The following is a 17,552-nucleotide window of genomic DNA, read 5'->3' as shown; positions in this document are numbered from 1 at the left end:
CGAATATGATTCAGTTAAAGAGGGCCAAGAGAAGTGACTCACCAGTTGTTGCTGTTGCGTTTAGTAATACTGAAAAGAAACGAGAACATCAGATCATTTCTGTATCATTTTTCTAACGTTGTATTCTAAATATCAAAATCGTGATCTACTCATAAAAGAAAAATTTGTTGAAATTTGTGAGTTTCAACACTATATTCATTCATTCACACAGAATAAAAATATGCTGGTTTCACCTTTGGGGGTTTTGCAAATATACGCTTTGCTGTACCACCCGTAGCTTGTCCTCCATTTCCCATCTGTAGTACTAATTTGTCCATAGCTGTTGTCATCAGGTTGATCTTCATCCCAGTTATTGTAATCCATGGCAGTTTTATCCAACCACTGCCACATGCCTGGGGACAAATTCAGTTTATTTTACATACTTACTTTTATGTATCAGTTGAATCAGTTCTTTAATTTCATACTCAGTAGCTATCTATCTATCTAAATCTCAATATATACCCTATAACGTAACATTTCAAACTCTATTTTACTTGTGAAAATGAAACATATGTTAATAATTAAAATGAGAGAAAGCCGCATTGTTTGGCCACTTGGGGGCAGCAGAACAAACTGAAAACACAATGGAGGGAATTGGAATGTTACCGTCTTTGTTTTTAGTCAGATTCACAACACTAACGAGCTGTTGTCCCCTTGAGTAACGTTATATTTTCACGTGTCTCTCCTGCTCTGCTACCAGTCAATGAGCTTGGTTGGACCAGGCGGTATCTCTGTACAGGCTAGGCTGTATAATTATTGGGAAAACGCTGAGCAGACACTGTGAGTGTACCTTTATGAGTTTTATACAAGCCAATCCAGTAAGAGTCTTGGTTGTCTTGAAATATTTTGATATTTCTTTGAATGAAGTGTTGTTCATCGGGATCTTCAATGCTGACAAGAGTTCCACCTTCACAAACAAACAAGCAAACCAACAAAATAACTGTAGATCTTTAGTTAGGGTTAAACACAGCTGAGTGATTTATGGTATGTATGAGACCATTCATAGAAAATCTTTACCATGTCTCATACAGTTAGCAGATGCGTCTGGCCACCCATGTCCTTCTGTGACAAAGAGGTAACAATAACCCTTAAATGGCTGCCAGGTGTAACTCTGTCTGTTCCAAAGGTGCGTGACTTTATCTGGGTCCTCCGGGCATACTCCTGGGAAATTACTTGACTCTGTTGGTGGTACATCTGTGAAACAGAGAGACATTTTTGACACAGGTTTCATGTATACCGATACGTTTTCAAGTCCACCACGGTGATGTCAGCTCGTGTCTGACAACAGTGTAGAATGAGAGCAGGTCACATCCAATCAAAAATTCAGTGATGACAACTGTAACTGTGTTCAGATCAGTTAAAGGCAGGATGTAATATATGTGTGTCGACACTGATGGGATAAGATTTTGGGTTAAGATTAAAATGTACATGGACCCTACCTGTAGACTTCATACAAATACTGGTCTTGTTCTGATTGCAGTCAGCAGTCCTCCATTTTCCGTCCACATCAACATACACACAAGGCCTGTCCCTGCTTGGTTCCAGTGAACCCCAGTTAGTCATGGTGAGATGCCAGCCATCAACATACCTGAAATAACTGCCAGTCTGAAAAGCAAAAATTGACCAAACTGCATTCAGCATCAGTAATTCAAAATATAATCTGATTATTTTTTTCAAGAAAATCTGGAATCTGTAGTGATTTTTATAGTAAATTATGAACTTAACTTTATTTTCTTAAACTTAGGCAGCTGTTTAGCTCTTCTGGATCTAATTAATCTGTATGAATATAAGTCCTATTGGAATTATATGCTACAAACAAAGAAAATAATTTAGCTTTGTAAAAGCTAATATAAATTATTTGTAATCAGTATATATTTAAGAAAAACATTTACAGTAGTCGTCACAATGTTTGTCGTGTGTGTGCAGTTGTACCTTCATTTTGTTCATTCCAATCCACACGTGAGCTTTGAGATTCAAAGCTATCAGCTCAGTATAGACCTGTGACCATTGATTTCGCAGGCTGGCCAATTGGGCGCCATCGTCTTCACAGTGCTTTTTAGCTGCATCCCAGGTCATCGGTTGAGTAACGACCTTGATAGAGTCATTGAATATTTTGACATAGTCGGCATTGTAGGTTATCGTAGATTCAGGGGAGTCTGGGAGAGAAGGGTCTGTAAAGGGTGAGAAATTAGACAAATTTTGTTTTCCCATTCATCTTAAGATCAGGTGCTCTGTTGTAAAGATGCTTACTATTCTTTTCCATTTGCTGAAAAAAAATGACTCACTCACTTATTTAAAAAAACCCCAAAACATCCCATTTGAATAGGGCTATGTTTAAAATGCTGAACAATCTTGACTGGGCAATACTGATGACAGTACAGACCACTCATACAAGAAAACATCATTTGCTATGGTAGGACTATCACTGTCCTAGGCAGGATAAGCTCACAGTGTCAAATTCATGCAATATTTACTAAGTCAACACTCCACTGAGGCTTGTGCAAAGTCAAACTTCAAATCAGTTTCTTATCTGTTAAAATCATTCTAGGCCAAAGGAAAGAAGGTCTCACCAACGTTTCGAAGACAGACATATCCAGTGGTGTCATTGCAGGACTTTTTTGTCCATTTCCCAATACCAATGTTGGGATCAGTAGTTAACACAGCACACTGTTTCTGATGAGATAAAGAGCAAATTGTGGTAAGATCTAGGGTCATTTTATTTTGACAGCGCTTTCTGCAGATCATCCAGAGATCATGCAGAAAGAGCTTCCAGAATTCATTGCCTTTATGCTGACGGTGTGAATCTTTGGCAACAGTGACAAGTAACTGACAGCTGGCCTAATGTTAACTGCATAAACATACAGTATAAATAACCATAATTTGACAAAGAAATTAAACCCAATTATTTCTATACAGCATACTGTACTTCTGAAAGGGTTCTCTGTAAATGTTTTTTCTTATTTTCACATAGATATATAATTATCGTAACAAAATTACTGATAATTTCCTAACAAATATAACAGAATGGGCATAGTAACTTGTGTTTGTAACAGTGTGTGTAAGAGTATAGTATGATACTTTAATTGTCTCCTATTACATGTCCACACTTTCTAGAATTTAGTTTTTTTTGGCTGTTTACTGTTTCAAGGCATACAGTTTTTTTTTTTGACATATATGTCAAAAAAATATGTCAATATGCTCTAATTGGCAAATGAAGTTGTATTGTCGATTAGTGGGTCATTACCTGATGCACTGAAGGTCTGTATATTGAAGAAATTATGTCATACATCTTCAGTACAGAATCAGGATGTTAGAAATTTGTATGAATGCACGAACAGAAAATAACATATTAAAATATATATTACAAACAATACAGATGCATACTGTATAATACATAAAAAATATGAATTAAGGTTTAGGTCAAATCAAAATTAAGTAAGTCAAAATTACTGTCAAATCACTGTCAGATTAGTTTTACCTCATAGTCATGAAAATGAATTCTGTGCGAATGGGGATACCACTGCAAAGGAAAATCGGGATGTCAGATTCTCAGCAGGAAACAATACGGGTGCATATAATTCATCACAATAAAGAATAAAGATTGAGGCATAACCTGACGGCGGGGACATATTGCTCACATCTCACAGCACTAACTGCTGCAGCTCGCATGCTCGTGTGTGTGAGTTCATCCTAGCTGTTTCTTTGTACGTGGAGTTTTGCTTTGATAATGATCAGTGATGACGATATGGTTTTGGTTTACCCTCTTTTAGAGAGAGAGAGAGAGAGAGCACACCTGAAAAATACTGCCCTTTAGCTTAAGTTTTATATTTTTTCATGCTCGTGAATAGGCGTTCATTTCAATTAACAGTGTACCATGTTGCAAGTGTCTGTATTTGATTCCTGCAAGGTGAAAACATCCTAGTTATGCCTGGCCTGCATACTCAAGAAGCATGCTGTGGATTGCCAGTAACCCCAAGTGTGATGTATTTTGGCTCCAAGTCAAGACAAGTATTACTGCACATTGCTATCAAATTAATAAAAGGTTTTACCTCATAGTCGTTATCATCATATATATTTAAATGGCGATTTGGCTGCAAAGGAATATCAGGAAGTCAAATTCTGAGCGAGAAACAACAGATGAGATGTATATAAATCATAAAAATTCTAAATTAAGGTTAAGTGTACTTGAGGTATAATCTGACAGCCAGGATACATTCCTCACATAAAACAGTATATGACAGGGTTATTTTTTTTTTTCAGGGCAGCACATAACTCATGTACTTAACATTATGATACAGAACACAGTGTTCACTTACTGTAGACCCCCAGTTGGTGTACTGCATTGGTTGCCCATCAGTCCAGTAAAATGGATTACCCTCTGTGTTATGCAAACCTATCCACAGGTCTGTGGCAGGTGCCTCTGCCATCATAGTTGTCAAAAATACTGAAAATGTGACACATACTGAAAATTTAAGGTTTTTGTTTTTTTTTTTTTTTAAATTACAACATACACATTATATGTGTCGTTCATCATAGTAATTCAGTAATTATTGCTTCATTTTCAAAAAAGGTAAATATAGATTAACCCAACTTTCCAATATGTCTATACTTAAAATAATAAAGCTCATTGTCTCTGCATAACTTTTTAACACACAGCAGACATTTATGTTTCTTGAAATACGCATCATATACATTTCTCTGGAACAAAATATTCTCTCAAATAATCATCATAAAGCCAACCTTGCACGTGTCTTGAGGGAATTGAGGCCAGATTTCCTCCCATTGCTCTGCATTGTGTCCTTGCTCCATTCCATGTCTCATTCCAGTGATTAACAATATAACACTGTAGGTGAAAATCACAAGACCAGAGGCATGTTTGTTATCAACAAGTCGATCAAGGCTTTAAAAAACATCATTGGAATTCACATCCTGCCTAACAGCTATAAAAATTAAAAGTGACCTCTGACCTTTGAGTCCATTTTTTTCCACTTTTGTGGACAGCCGCCTTTTCGGGGAGGTGTTGGTGGTACTGTGGCGTTGACAGGTGGTGATCCACTGCGTTTACAAATTGAACTGTGCTGAAACCCACAATTATAATCATGCCAGAACCCTGTGACAAATCCAGAATATAGATATTTCAGCAAAAACAGCTTGCATTGTTTTGTAATCTCAGTTTAATTCTTTATTAAACTCATTATATGAAAGTACGTCAGTGAACTGAATCAGTTTTAAGTTACTCACCCATAGAAATAGTCATGACAACACAATTTTCATCATTGTTCAGGAAACGAGGTTGATTTTCGTCCCACCGTTGAAACACCACTGGAGAATCATCCATCCACCTTTTTTGAACACAATTAACTCCATTTCATATATACTTATAGTTCAGTTTTTTAATAAATATTTATCTTGCTAAATAGTTTGACATATTCAGACAGCAAAATCTACTAAATTTAGTTCAAGGAAATAATTTAAATGCTTCATAATTAAAGTGAAATAACTATAATACTAAGACCATAAAATTGTAAAACACCACATAAAAGCCAGGCTAATTTTAAAGGTTTTAGCATATGTTTTAAAAACAGGATTATATGCAACTGATGCTAGAAAACCCAATTAACATTGTTTATAAAAGAGACAAAAATCTGATGGACGGCCCAGTTCAGCAGCATTCTTGCATTTATTTTATAAAAGGTCCAACCAAATTGAATACAGAATACAGACAACATATTTTCAATTGGTTCCTTAATCTGTATTTCACATAATCTTCTTGTTGTTATTTGATATTCATTATTTAATTCATACTCACCCATATGTTCTATCAAGATCTACGGTCAGGCCTATCCAGTAAGACCCATAACTTCTAGATATCTACACACACACACACACACACACACACACACACACACACACACACACACACAGAGGCACATGGCAAAATCAGCAGCACTTACGTTGCAGTAGATTCTAAGCTTAAGTATCTTGACTAATGAGTAATGTCAGTAATGTCAATGCTTACCTGTTTCCATAAAAAGACACTTTCGGCTTCACTGTTGATAGTCACCAAGTCACTATGCCTCTGCTTGCAGAAGTGACGAGCTTCTTCCATGGCCATTGACCTTTTGTTAAAATAATATTGATTCCCCTTCCATTCTAGCCACCCATCTGAGGTCATATTGTAGTCTGTGAATATATTAGAAGTATGTAATTTGTACATTATATAATGTATATGTAAGCAGATACAATCTTGGCATGTTCACATGTAGAGATGTTCTCACATTGCTCCATGATGAAAAACAAAAGATGATCAACCCGTACAGAAATAATAGCAGCAGCAAATTTAAACAACGAATTAGAAAACAAGGTTTAGACTAAAAGCACACATGCATATTCCATGTGGTGGCATAGAAAAATGGCCCGTTTACCAGGAATGACATCATCTGGAGGTGGTTTTGGAGTCGCTCCTGTAAGAACAAAGGAGATAATTCGACTCAGAACATTGAATCCAGCACTGCAGTGATAGGCAGCAGCAAGCTGAGAATATGTTAAGGCATTTGTTGCAAAGTCAAGCTTGCTTAGTAATCAAAAGAGAAAGAGAGTGTTTCAGTACTTCATTGTACCTGCATGGATTTGGCACAGCCATTCACGGTATGCCTCACAGTGCACATCGTTCCAAGACCCGCTGTCATCAAGCTTATGTAGTCTGATTTCAGTACAAGATTCCACATTGTTTTTATTGTTTGGCTCTCCATCCTCCCAGTGTTGGAATTGCAGCTGTCAACAAAAACAAACAATAAAAACAGTGATTAATAATTGTATTGTAAATTTAATGTTTATTTGAGTCCAATCCAAAAATGTTTACATGTAAAGATGACTTGGCTATTAAAAGTAGAAAACCGTCAACTCACTGGGGATCCATCGCTCCACATGTAACCATTGACTGGGTCAGGGGCACTAAGTCCAATCCAGACTGTTGTATACCTTTAGTGAACAAACATGCCAATGTTTCAAGAAAGAAAGAAACTTTGGTCTAACTGCACAGCAATTCTGCATTGTCATAATGCTGTACTATGCTGGGTTATATAGTACCTTTGTGGTAGATTTTCTTGCTCCTCAGTACTGTGGATGCTGAGCAGATCCCCTCCAATGGCCCTGCAGTAATCCCTTGCTTCATACCAGGTCTTCTTTTGTGAATGTGATTGTGTAAACAACTTAAAGACAAGACAAAGAGGTCCAGCATGGTTTGGTTATGTTACTCCACGGTAAGCTTTGATCCGTCTGTGAAAGACAATGTTGTATTGTCTTTGTACTCTCTGTATTTGTAGAATAATTTCAATCTTTTCTTCTTTACCATGGTACTCAAAATATGTCCTTCAGGTGTCATGGTTACACCACATGTCTCATCTGCTGATTAATAGATCCGTTTAGATATTGAAATGTTGTCATTGCGCGATAAGAGAAGCACTGTCACCAGCAGTCATTCTACATTAAATCAAGCTTCACTGCACTGAAGATACCGACTGAAAAATGTTAAGCCACAGATGCACAGCTAAGCTAGTTAACTACATCAAAGCTATTTTTTAGTTTTTCACAAACCAACTTCATTGCAAGGTAGTGCTCTCTGTGCTCAATAAAACCTTCAACAAAATTTATATTAAACAGTGAGCTGTGCTCTCTGCTCTCACTGCTACATAACCAATTTTTCAAAAAAAAAAAGCTCCACATTCTAACTATTGACAATATAACAACTTAATTAATGGCTATGTTTTATGTGGCTGTGGGACTGCATGCATACACGCACCAGTTTTTGCACGAGGATGCTCAAATTTGGTAAACAATGTTATCGTCGTACGTTTTTTACAGCATATATTCTTTATTAAGGAGTAATTATTTCAGCAACCATTAACCCTGAGGAAATGTAAAATGTTTCAGGATCTATTAAGATATATTTGAAAAATCTGAGGTGGATCTTTCTTTTTTAAAACATGTGGCTTTACCTTAAAACAAAGGTTTCTTGTTCCTATTGGAGTCCAGTCGTCTGCACACTTGGGAGGGAGAATAGTTGCCGGTGCAGGGGTTAAAACTGTCCCCTCTGCCTGTTGTTTGCAGATGTATTTCTCCTTATTGGTACAGGGCAGCACATCCCAGAGTCCAGCAAAAATCCCAGTTTTCATTGCAACACAGCCCTGTTGATGACCTTGCAGTGTTGAGGGAGAATAGTGAATTTTGAATTGCCATGTGAAGCCACTTTCTGTAACATCTTGGAGAAAGAGTTTAAAGTTTCTTCATACCTGGCATTTCAGCATTCCAGTGAGTAAATCTCACTGAGTTCATGTTGGTCCATACAAATTCATCAATGCTTTTCTGGTTAGAGAGGCCCAGCCAGAAGTGTTTCTCTGGTCTCATCCCCACCAAGCTGACAAGGAATGCATTATCCACCCTGGAAACATTTACACAAGTTGCATCAAAGGTTTTCTGATGTCACAGTTTTTTTTTAAATTTAATTTAATTTTAATTTAACTTAAATATTGTGCTTTCTAATTGAAGTATTGCTCAGAACATTTGTTCTTACCCAGTTGAAACATCAGCCAAGTAAGAATCTGAACTCTTGCAGTCATCTCTGGCTTCATCGAAGGTTTTGGTCTGTGTACCTATGAAGTAGCAGTATGAACCGTGTCTTCTCCAACCCTGGATTATTGGAAAACAAAAAAATGTGTAGAGGGTTTTTCATAATTTTACACGATTTACCAGTAGCCAGAATTTTTAAGGAGAAAAAAACAGAAGTTAAGTGAGTTGTCTGGAAGTTAAGGCCCTTCACCATGTTAAGATAAAAATAAGTAAACTTAACACACAGTTTTGCAACCAACATCCTGCTCCACTTCTTCATCTCCAGAGGGTTTGGATTCACTCGTTTTCATACAAATGTAGCCATGTTTCTCCTCACACACATGGTCAGCCCAGTTCCCATTCTGCAACAGGAAGGTATTGCCGTCAGTGTACTGATAAATCAAACGCTTTATTTCAGTGAGTGTATGTTAGATGCATATGCTATGCACGCCATACCAACATGGTGATTCTTACCTCTCCCTTCATAAGAACACAGTCTTTTATTTCACTGGATGCAGCAGGTTTTCCAAATTCCCAGCTGGTGAAAGTAACAGTTGACTGGTCAGCCCAGTCAAACAGCCTCTCTGTCTTCCTATCATTCAGTCCAATCCAGAGCTCATCAGTGGATGCTGCAGATGTGCACGAAAGAAAATGATACTCACTCGTCACTAATCACAAACAGAGATCTGCATGTTATTCGGGTGTTTCATTCATTCATCATGTATTTTTTTTTTATTTTTAGAGCCCTCATCTTCCTCACCTGCAATATTTTATGTCATTCATAGATAGCATCAATTCAGGTAGAGCACTCAATTTGTGCCTGCATTAGCTGGTTGGCCTCAGCTGGGTTATTCATGCCTACCAGTCACAGACTCATTCTTCAGCTGTTTGGCTATCTAGCTATTAGTGTCCAATCATAGTTATGAAGGTTGACAATTAAGCCATAATAAGGCTTTACTGTGATGTTGAGGGGTGAACACTGAATGGGACAGTTTGCTACATCAGCAGCTGTAATGCTATTGGAATTCTCACTGAACTCTTGACACACTGCTGTGATATAAAATAATAGTAAAAAACAGTTATTCCCATGACTACTTGATTAAAAATAAGATCCATATTTATTTACTGCATATATCATTTCCCTTTGAGGTAGTTAATCAGGACAGAGCATCAAAATGCTGTGGAAAAGGCAACAGATATGGGGGCTTAAGGGGGTCTGCTTTGCTGTAAGGGTTTCTCCCTTAAAAGGTAAACTTGTGTTTGTTTTTGTTTGGGTTTTTTTTTTTTTTTTTTTTTTTACATACCATATCCAAGTTGAGAGATGACAAAGCTTTGGTCCTCCACATTGCGGATGCTCACTAGGTCCCCTCCATCTTTGCGGCACTCTCTCTGAGCATCAGACCATGTCTTCTTAGTCCGATTGAGGTAGAAGCAGTGGCCGTTGTAGGGAATCCAAGGTCTTGAACAAAATCCCGTCTCAGGAGCTGATCATGACAAGAACAAAGAAATATATGGACTGAATGAAAGACAACAGTGTAAGGTTATGGTAATCAGGACATGCAGAAGAGAACAGATCTTTTTCTTTACCTTGCGTCGGAAGTTCCTCTGCAGTTTTATTGTAGCAGATATACCCGAGTTTCTTTGTGCAAGGTGAACTTTCCCAGAAGTACTGTACAGCAGGATTAACAGTTGCACAGTTGTATCCTGGATGAGGAAGTGGGTGTCCTAAAACAAGATGGTTGTGCTTGATATGTTGGTTGTGAACATCGATCAGATTTTTTTCAGTCTTACAGTCTTGTGCATCACCCTTTGTAAAACTACAAATTGCCATGTATACTTTTGAGCCAAGAAATTACGGGCCTGATATTGAGATATTTGTATTCTCAGCTATTTATCAGTATCACATGTTTGAAACACATGAAACATTATATTAATTTGAATTCCTAATAATCTTTCAGTAAACATCAAGTATAACATGAAAACTCATGAAAATGAAAATAACATGAAAATTGTACTTTGTTTGTGCAATGTTTAAGAAAAATTGACAATGAATTAAAAAAAACTTACTTGGTAGGTTGTTCTATAATTTAAAAGCTTCAACCCAAATCCTGTACAGAACATTAGCTGCTTCCTTCAACTTGAGCTTGTAATATAACTAATGCACATTGATTACCATTATCATTTTAATATATCAGAATAGAAACACATTTAAGTAAAACAAAATCTACCTGAGTCCCATTTCATATAGCGGTAAGGCTTCCCATTAGACCATTTCCAACCATGTTCTGGATCCAGAATGAGTCCAGTCCAAAGTTTACTGCCACTTCTTCCTAGTAGTGCTGTTGAGGACAAAGGAAACATAAATGTGAAAAAGTAAGTGATTCTCTCCCTTTGTCACTAGTTGCTGGTAAGGCTGAATGTCCAGTGCTGAAAATTGGTAAATTGTAGAACAGACAGTTCACATAATTACTGCATATGGTCATGCATACAGTCTATTCCTTTTATCAACAGATTCAGTACAGAATCAGCTTACCTACGACGTAAGCCTGCTGATGAGGATCGGTGATACTGAGCAGGGAAGCACCCTGCTGTTTGCAGCTGGTTTCAGCCTGGGGCCAAGTCAGAGCCGAATGTGTATTGAGCTGGTAGTAAGCTCCTGTTTCTGGATGTACATTCCAGCCTGCTTTGCCTGTGAAAGTACATCGAAAATATGGATATCTTAGGTTTGCCACAAAGGGTATAATACCCTTCTGTTGTGCTTAAATGACGTGGATTGAATCTGGGATGAAGCTAGTTGGTCAGTATTACATTTTGACGTCAAAATTAAGGAGTGTCAGTGGAGTAATTCCCAACGCTGATTCCTAAAAGTGATCACGACTCCCTTATTTTCAGTTAGTATTCAGTGACATTGCAAGTAAAAATCTTGTGTCACTGCAATATAAAAAACACATTTTCAGCAAGTTTTCATGGGCACTACTCACTAGTAACTGGGCAGTAGCCCCAGAGTTCATTTTCATATTTTGTTTCAACTCCACACCAAAGAGCCTCTTCTTCAACTGTGGTGCAGTCTGAGTACCACTGGTCTTTGTACTGGAAGGGAAACATGCATGGCGCTCCAGCTGCGCTTCCGCCAATGGTATACACTTCTAAGAGAAGATGAAAGAAAGTCTGAATTGAGAACATCTTTACCTGCAGTGATTTACCCTTTATATATCATTTGCCAAACCAAAACATGATGCCAAATTCTGTTGTAACTGCAAGAAGGAATCTTTTCAGTGTGCTTATTTTATCATTCCACAAAAACATTGTTTTATACTGCACTGTACCTCTGTATGTTCTTGTGCAAGCACCGCTGGACGTCCCTGAAATTGTGAGGTGGTTGTTGGGTCCTATTGTTCTGGAGAGAACCGCTGTGTTGTCTGCAGTGAGCTCAATGTAAAGCTCTTGGCCTTTGAGGGCGAGCGCTGTTTCGTTCTTGCATTCCCACTTTTGGAGTTCGCTGTTTTCATCGCAGTCATAGAGGCTTATTTCACTTCCCACACTTTTCCCCTGGACTCCCAGACACTTCTCCCTTTGTTGAACCAGAAGTCGGTCACCAGTTGTCCAGCGAATATGATTGCAGTAATTGCGTGTTTTAACCAGACAAAAGCCAGTGTTCCTGTTAGTTAGTTGAAATGGTGAATCTGCAGAGAAAGACATTACACGTTTGACTGATCATTGCAGTAGGACTCAGGAAATCCTTCAAACAAGAGTTTCAGTTGTGTCCAATAAGATTTTGTATTATTTTGGTACTAATATTGAGAGCATACACAGAATAAATTGACAGTCATTCCATCTCTGCAAAATACAGTTACAAAAAGTGAAACAGCAGTCATCTCAGTATTAAATTGAAACAAATATAGCAGTACATATAAAACACAGGTGATGCAGGCTGACAACATACACAAGGACAAAACAGTCTTATATACAGAGGAGAGTGCACATCGACAGAACGACTCAACTCAGATTAAGCAATGGATTACTGTACCATCAGAAGCCAAACATTGAAACGCTTGGATGAGGAGCACTAAGGCCGTGCAAGTTATCTTCATTGTTAAGATTCTTCTGAAACGTCTTACAGCAGAGGATGTTATCCCTGCATGAGGTTTTAAGGGTTGTCTGAACGCTTGCTGAAAGTGAGTCTTAATAGTGCTGATGCAACCAGTTTCTCATGTCGTCATGACTTCTTTTTTTTTTTTTCTCCAGTATTTCTCTTTAAATGATCTTGCATGTCTACAGAGATACTAAACGCTTGAACCAGCGGAGAACGTTTCTGATACTCGATTTTGATTCTCCTTTCATTTTTATGTTCTTTATTAACAGCCTAATTCTCACCCGTCATTCCACATACTGCTTATCTACAGTCATGTTATTACTTTTTATGAATGCGATGAACTTGACTTCTGTGATTTTCCTGTCGTAAGACAGAGAAGCAGATGTGATACAGATGGCAGTTGGTCCAGCAATGCATGATTCACACAAATTCTGTGTAACATCGCAGTTCACCATTTGGAAATTCTTGTCATTTTCAACTTCACTGGAAGCATTGTGCAATCTTCACAACCAGGAAGCTATCTTCCTGTATCGCTGACTCTGTATCTCTCTGTAAGTGAATGTTGGACAAGATTATTGGCGAGTCTCAAATGCTCTAAATCTTTGTATGGTTAAACCATTTTTGAACATTATTTCCCACGTTTCATTAAATGGCTTGCGTCATCATTTAATAGTTAGTAGTGTAAAATGCTTCTCAGTCAACACAAGTCAATAGATTGTGTGAGGTAAAAAACTGTGTTTATGAGGACTGAAAGCATGCTAACTGTCACTAACTGGAAGGCTCACAAACGCAGTGGGTTAAGGGCACTGACATACAGTTCTGTTCACTCATGTTAACCTTGAACTGGTGCAGACAGGCCGATGGATGCTTTGTCTCCTGTCGTCTTGTGCCACTTGATGTCTCCTCATGCCTATTGGGTTTTCTCCAGTTGCTCTGGTTTTCCTCCACAGTCAAAGACATGCAGGTAAAGTTAATTGGTGACTCTTCTGTAAACTGGCCGTGGGATGTGACTATGAAGTGTCCACAAATGTGCCCTGCATATTTTAATGACATTGTGTATTATATTCAAACTTTAAAAAAGACCTTTTCATTCAGTTGTCAGTCTTTATTCTTTATGGTATATTTTTGTGGGTTTTGTTTTGTTCTATTTTGGTGTCTTTTTTTTCACATGGCATTTATTATATGTTATTATATATATCTACTGTACACTTTCTACTGAGAACATTACAGATTTGTCCTAATTGGACCACATCCTTAACCCTTGCTAAAATGCTAACTTAAGCCCTCATACCAGCGATCATTCTACTGAAGTTGGTTTATACATTGTGTTTATCATCAGGGATCATTAGTACCAGTTTAAAGACATTAAAATATTAATAGACAATTTGCTCAACTGGATCAAATTGATGAAAAAAAGGATGCATGCCTTTTTGAAAAGACTGTTATGCTTAAAGAGGAAGTGGTCTCTGTAAATCTGAGAAGTGAGCTGTGAGAACACTGGTGGTGAGAAAAGGTCAAAAAGTAAGCTGTGCTGGTACAAACTGTGTTGTAGACAAACACTAAGATCAAATTCACATTGACAGTTTGGGAGTCCTGGGTAAGTCCTTGTAAAATTGCTCTGCTTGTTAGCGTATTAGGACAATTTAACCAAAGTGCTAATTCATCACTTGCCTCTGTTGTCCAAAGTGAGTAAAATGTCTTCCCTGAATGTAGTATTAATCATGAGCTTATTCTCCTTATTCTTATTCTGGACTCAGTCTAAGTGATAAACACATCACATTTTCCACTTTTGGGGCATTTATTGCAAAGAAACATAGCTGTCTTTGAAACTCGTCAGTTTTACTTCTACAGTCCCTTTTTAAGAGATTTTTTAAAACCTTTTCCTGCAGCCCACAAAAAAATGTAAGTAGAACAATATATGAAAGGGTTAGGAGAAAATTTGTTGTGTTACTATGATTTTAGCCACACCACAGGTGTGGGACTATGCGTGGCAATTTGTGGTCATCTGAGGGATTTTATGATTTCTCCTTGATTCATTATCAGCGGGTCAGAATTTTAATTTGTTCAATACTTAATGCTGTATGATCAACACTGATGACATTCCTATTAGCTTCTCAAGCTAGTCTCAAGAGGTCACCAGAATTCTCAGATGAAGTATCCTATAACTTTAAGCAGGATGAAATGCAGTAAAAATACAGAGCATTAAAATACAGAGCATTATTTTACAGTTATAATAAAGTCAAGAAATGAATAGATTCAAATGAACAGATACTGTTTTTTGGGGTGGTGAGGAGGGTCACATAGTTATAATAGGCTCAGGGTTCTCTTCCTCTTCGTTCACTACCAGTTTATTGGTGTCAACCACATCAGGTTTGGGTTGCTCACTTCTGAAGAAGAGAGGGTTGTCAAAGGTGGTGAACCTGTCAGGGATGGGTAAGTGACGACCGGTCTTTCTATAGGCGAAGAAAGCAATCACTGCCCCCATGACAATCCCACTGATGACCAGCCCAACTACCAAAGGGATGTGGCCTGGGTGACGATGATCTAAGACTGCACAGATTGAGAAAGTGGGTGATTATTAGCTGAAAGAATTTTGTGACAATACTGAGCAAAATAAGGAAGATGAAGTAGTGTAACTTACCAGTTGGTGATGATGGTGATGTTGTTGGTGGTAATACTAGAGAGAAAGAAGGGAAATGCGACAAAAACCAGATGACACAATATTAGTCTGATAAGAAAGAATATAAATTAATAAGTGCTGCTTGTTTTTCCCTGTATAACATGTCATGGTGGAAGACAAACCAACACAGGACCTGGGAATGCTCCTGTGGTTCAGACAATCATGTCGGATTTTTTTATTCTCTTGCCTAAATTGATAGTTTCTGTAACTTCATCTGACACTAGCTGATCGGGGCACTCAGCACTCCACAGTTAAATTTCAGTTTTAGCCCTCTAAGAAAAAAGGTTTGGTCACCCCTGATTTGTATGCTTTATGTAAGTCAGACCTTGATGTGTAGTTTGCCATGTCTTGGAAAACCACACATTAGTTGTCTTTGCCAAGTCAACACAAGAATTTAAGCGACTGTGATCTAATCTAATACAGTCAATCACCTCAAATTTATTGTGTCGCTTGATCTCTGCATTATTAACAGCATCATTATGATTCAAATGGAGTCCATATAAGAATAATTATTTTACCTTTGGCTGTTTTGCAGATGTATGGTCTATCATATCTGCCCCTGCTCGAATGCCATGATCCATCTGAAGTACTAATTCCGGCGTAGCTATTATCGTAAGGTTGACCTTCATTCCAGTTAGTGTAGTCCATGACTGTCCTGTCCAACCACAGCCACTCCCCTGGAGGCAGAAAGATTTTTTTTGCTTGTTACTTTATTTCGTTATTATTATTATTATTATTTTTACATTTAATACTTTTGCTTTACTTTTCAGAAAATATTGCAATTTAAAAGTTCTCCCAAAGTGCTTGTGCCAGAACTTGTATAAAAATAGTACCTACAGTCATCGGTCACTTCATTATCCAGAGGTACGTAAAGTACCTAATGGCCAGTGAATGTATATTTTCATCTGTTGCTTTCTTTGTGTTTAGAGGCTATGCACATGATGTCACAGTAGGCAGAAGTCAGTGAGGTTACAACCAAGGGCTGTATCATAAAGAAGGACAACATGAGCGCTCCCCTAATGTGAAGCCAAAACATCTGAAATGCCCCCTACTGTCAGACTCCAGTATAGGTCATAAACCTCTTAAAATAAAAGAAAAAACTCCAAGTACACATCAGTTTTTCCCAAAGATGGTTTCTGTCACTTTAGCTAGTTGTTATCATTCTAATGTATGTTCAAGTGTTCATTTTACTGTTAAGTTTTGTTTTAATTAGTTATTTGATGTTATAAAAGGGGTGAAACATCATGATCCTGCTCACGATTGCTTCAGACAGGTGTTAACACTTGTAAAATAGGAAAAATTTGTGATTCTGGTGGGAATGCGAATGACAGCACGAGGCCTCCATAGTCTTTTCACTCTCTGTAGCTGAGTATTTGTTTTCATGAAAGAACAGACCATACCATACCTTTGTGAGTTTTATACAGCCCAATCCAGAAGGAGGAGTGGAGGTCTTTAAATATTCTTGTATTGTTTTGAATGAATTCTTGCTCTGAGGGATTTTCAATGCTGGCTAGTGATCCACCTTCACAAAGCAAAAAGAGCTTACTGAAAACTACATGCATTTTAGTGCCAAGAAATACAGTGTTAGACGATTCTCAGAACGGACCTACCATGTTTTGCACAGCTAGCAGATGCATCAGCCCATTCCTCTGCTTGTGTGGAAAACATGTAACAGTAACCCTTAAATGGTATCCAGAAGTTACTCTGGCCTCTGCTTGATGTCACTGGTTCTTCAGGGCAAACTCCTGGAAAAACACTTGACTCTGTCGGTGGCATGTCTGTCATCGAGAGAGACAGTGACACAAGGATCAGTTAAATCCTCTCAAGCTCTCTGCTGTAGTTGAATGATTTCTTAACAGTGATTAAAGGGTAAGGTAAAACTGTCTGATTTATTTAAATTTTTATTTGAATTAGCATTTGTCTGTTGTGGACCGTACCTGTAGATTTCATACAAACACTGTGCATGGTCTGATTACAGTAAGCTGTTTTCCATTGTCCATCCACATCCACGTAAACACAGGGTCTGTCGCTGCTTGGTTCATTATTTCCCCAGCGAGTAATGCTCAGGGGCCAGCCATCAATAAATCTGAAATATCCATTGTTCTGAAAGCAAAGATAGATCAAACTGCATTC

At 37.9% G+C, this 17,552-nt stretch overlaps 2 protein-coding genes across 8 annotated transcripts in view; one reads left to right on the top strand and one right to left on the bottom strand.

Annotated features, from left to right (window-relative positions):
- The window catches only part of si:ch211-106h4.4 (MAM and LDL-receptor class A domain-containing protein 1), a 77,733-nt gene that overhangs the window by 2,491 nt on the left and 57,690 nt on the right, over positions 1-17,552 (top strand). The window lies entirely within an intron of this gene.
- LOC124069795 (macrophage mannose receptor 1-like) overlaps positions 1-17,552 on the bottom strand; it is a 31,867-nt gene that overhangs the window by 1,394 nt on the left and 12,921 nt on the right. Inside the window, exons 1-32 of one of the 5 annotated variants that reach the window (XM_046409236.1) lie at positions 12,674-15,028; positions 11,973-12,329; positions 11,628-11,792; positions 11,180-11,335; positions 10,875-10,985; positions 10,234-10,371; positions 9,951-10,130; positions 9,121-9,275; positions 8,892-9,008; positions 8,612-8,727; positions 8,331-8,479; positions 8,037-8,236; positions 7,129-7,250; positions 6,948-7,020; positions 6,660-6,813; positions 6,465-6,503; positions 6,059-6,222; positions 5,849-5,910; positions 5,281-5,381; positions 5,007-5,149; positions 4,780-4,882; positions 4,356-4,483; positions 4,089-4,130; positions 3,518-3,559; positions 3,284-3,328; positions 2,610-2,712; positions 1,972-2,210; positions 1,479-1,644; positions 1,057-1,233; positions 830-946; positions 234-392; positions 43-69 (exon numbers count right to left, since the gene is read on the bottom strand). In XM_046409236.1, the coding sequence (XP_046265192.1) occupies positions 43-69; positions 234-392; positions 830-946; positions 1,057-1,233; positions 1,479-1,644; positions 1,972-2,210; positions 2,610-2,712; positions 3,284-3,328; positions 3,518-3,559; positions 4,089-4,130; positions 4,356-4,483; positions 4,780-4,882; positions 5,007-5,149; positions 5,281-5,381; positions 5,849-5,910; positions 6,059-6,222; positions 6,465-6,503; positions 6,660-6,813; positions 6,948-7,020; positions 7,129-7,250; positions 8,037-8,236; positions 8,331-8,479; positions 8,612-8,727; positions 8,892-9,008; positions 9,121-9,275; positions 9,951-10,130; positions 10,234-10,371; positions 10,875-10,985; positions 11,180-11,335; positions 11,628-11,792; positions 11,973-12,329; positions 12,674-12,737 (4,114 nt within the window). In that variant the 5' untranslated portion in view covers positions 12,738-15,028. Of the gene's footprint in view, positions 1-42; positions 70-233; positions 393-829; positions 947-1,056; positions 1,234-1,478; positions 1,645-1,971; positions 2,211-2,609; positions 2,713-3,283; positions 3,329-3,517; positions 3,560-4,088; positions 4,131-4,355; positions 4,484-4,779; positions 4,883-5,006; positions 5,150-5,280; positions 5,382-5,848; positions 5,911-6,058; positions 6,223-6,464; positions 6,504-6,659; positions 6,814-6,947; positions 7,021-7,128; positions 7,251-8,036; positions 8,237-8,330; positions 8,480-8,611; positions 8,728-8,891; positions 9,009-9,120; positions 9,276-9,950; positions 10,131-10,233; positions 10,372-10,874; positions 10,986-11,179; positions 11,336-11,627; positions 11,793-11,972; positions 12,330-12,673; positions 15,290-15,380; positions 15,417-15,937; positions 16,097-16,824; positions 16,942-17,029; positions 17,198-17,356; positions 17,523-17,552 lie in introns of those variants that run through there. The other 4 variants (XM_046409237.1, XM_046409240.1, XM_046409238.1 and 1 more) reach the window with 4 other exon arrangements.

The sequence above is a fragment of the Scatophagus argus genome, chromosome 13 (assembly GCF_020382885.2).
Source record: "Scatophagus argus isolate fScaArg1 chromosome 13, fScaArg1.pri, whole genome shotgun sequence".
Classification (NCBI taxonomy): Eukaryota; Metazoa; Chordata; class Actinopteri; family Scatophagidae; genus Scatophagus; species Scatophagus argus.
Note: the sequence above shows the minus strand (reverse complement) of the source record. Positions and strands in the feature narration are given on the sequence as shown.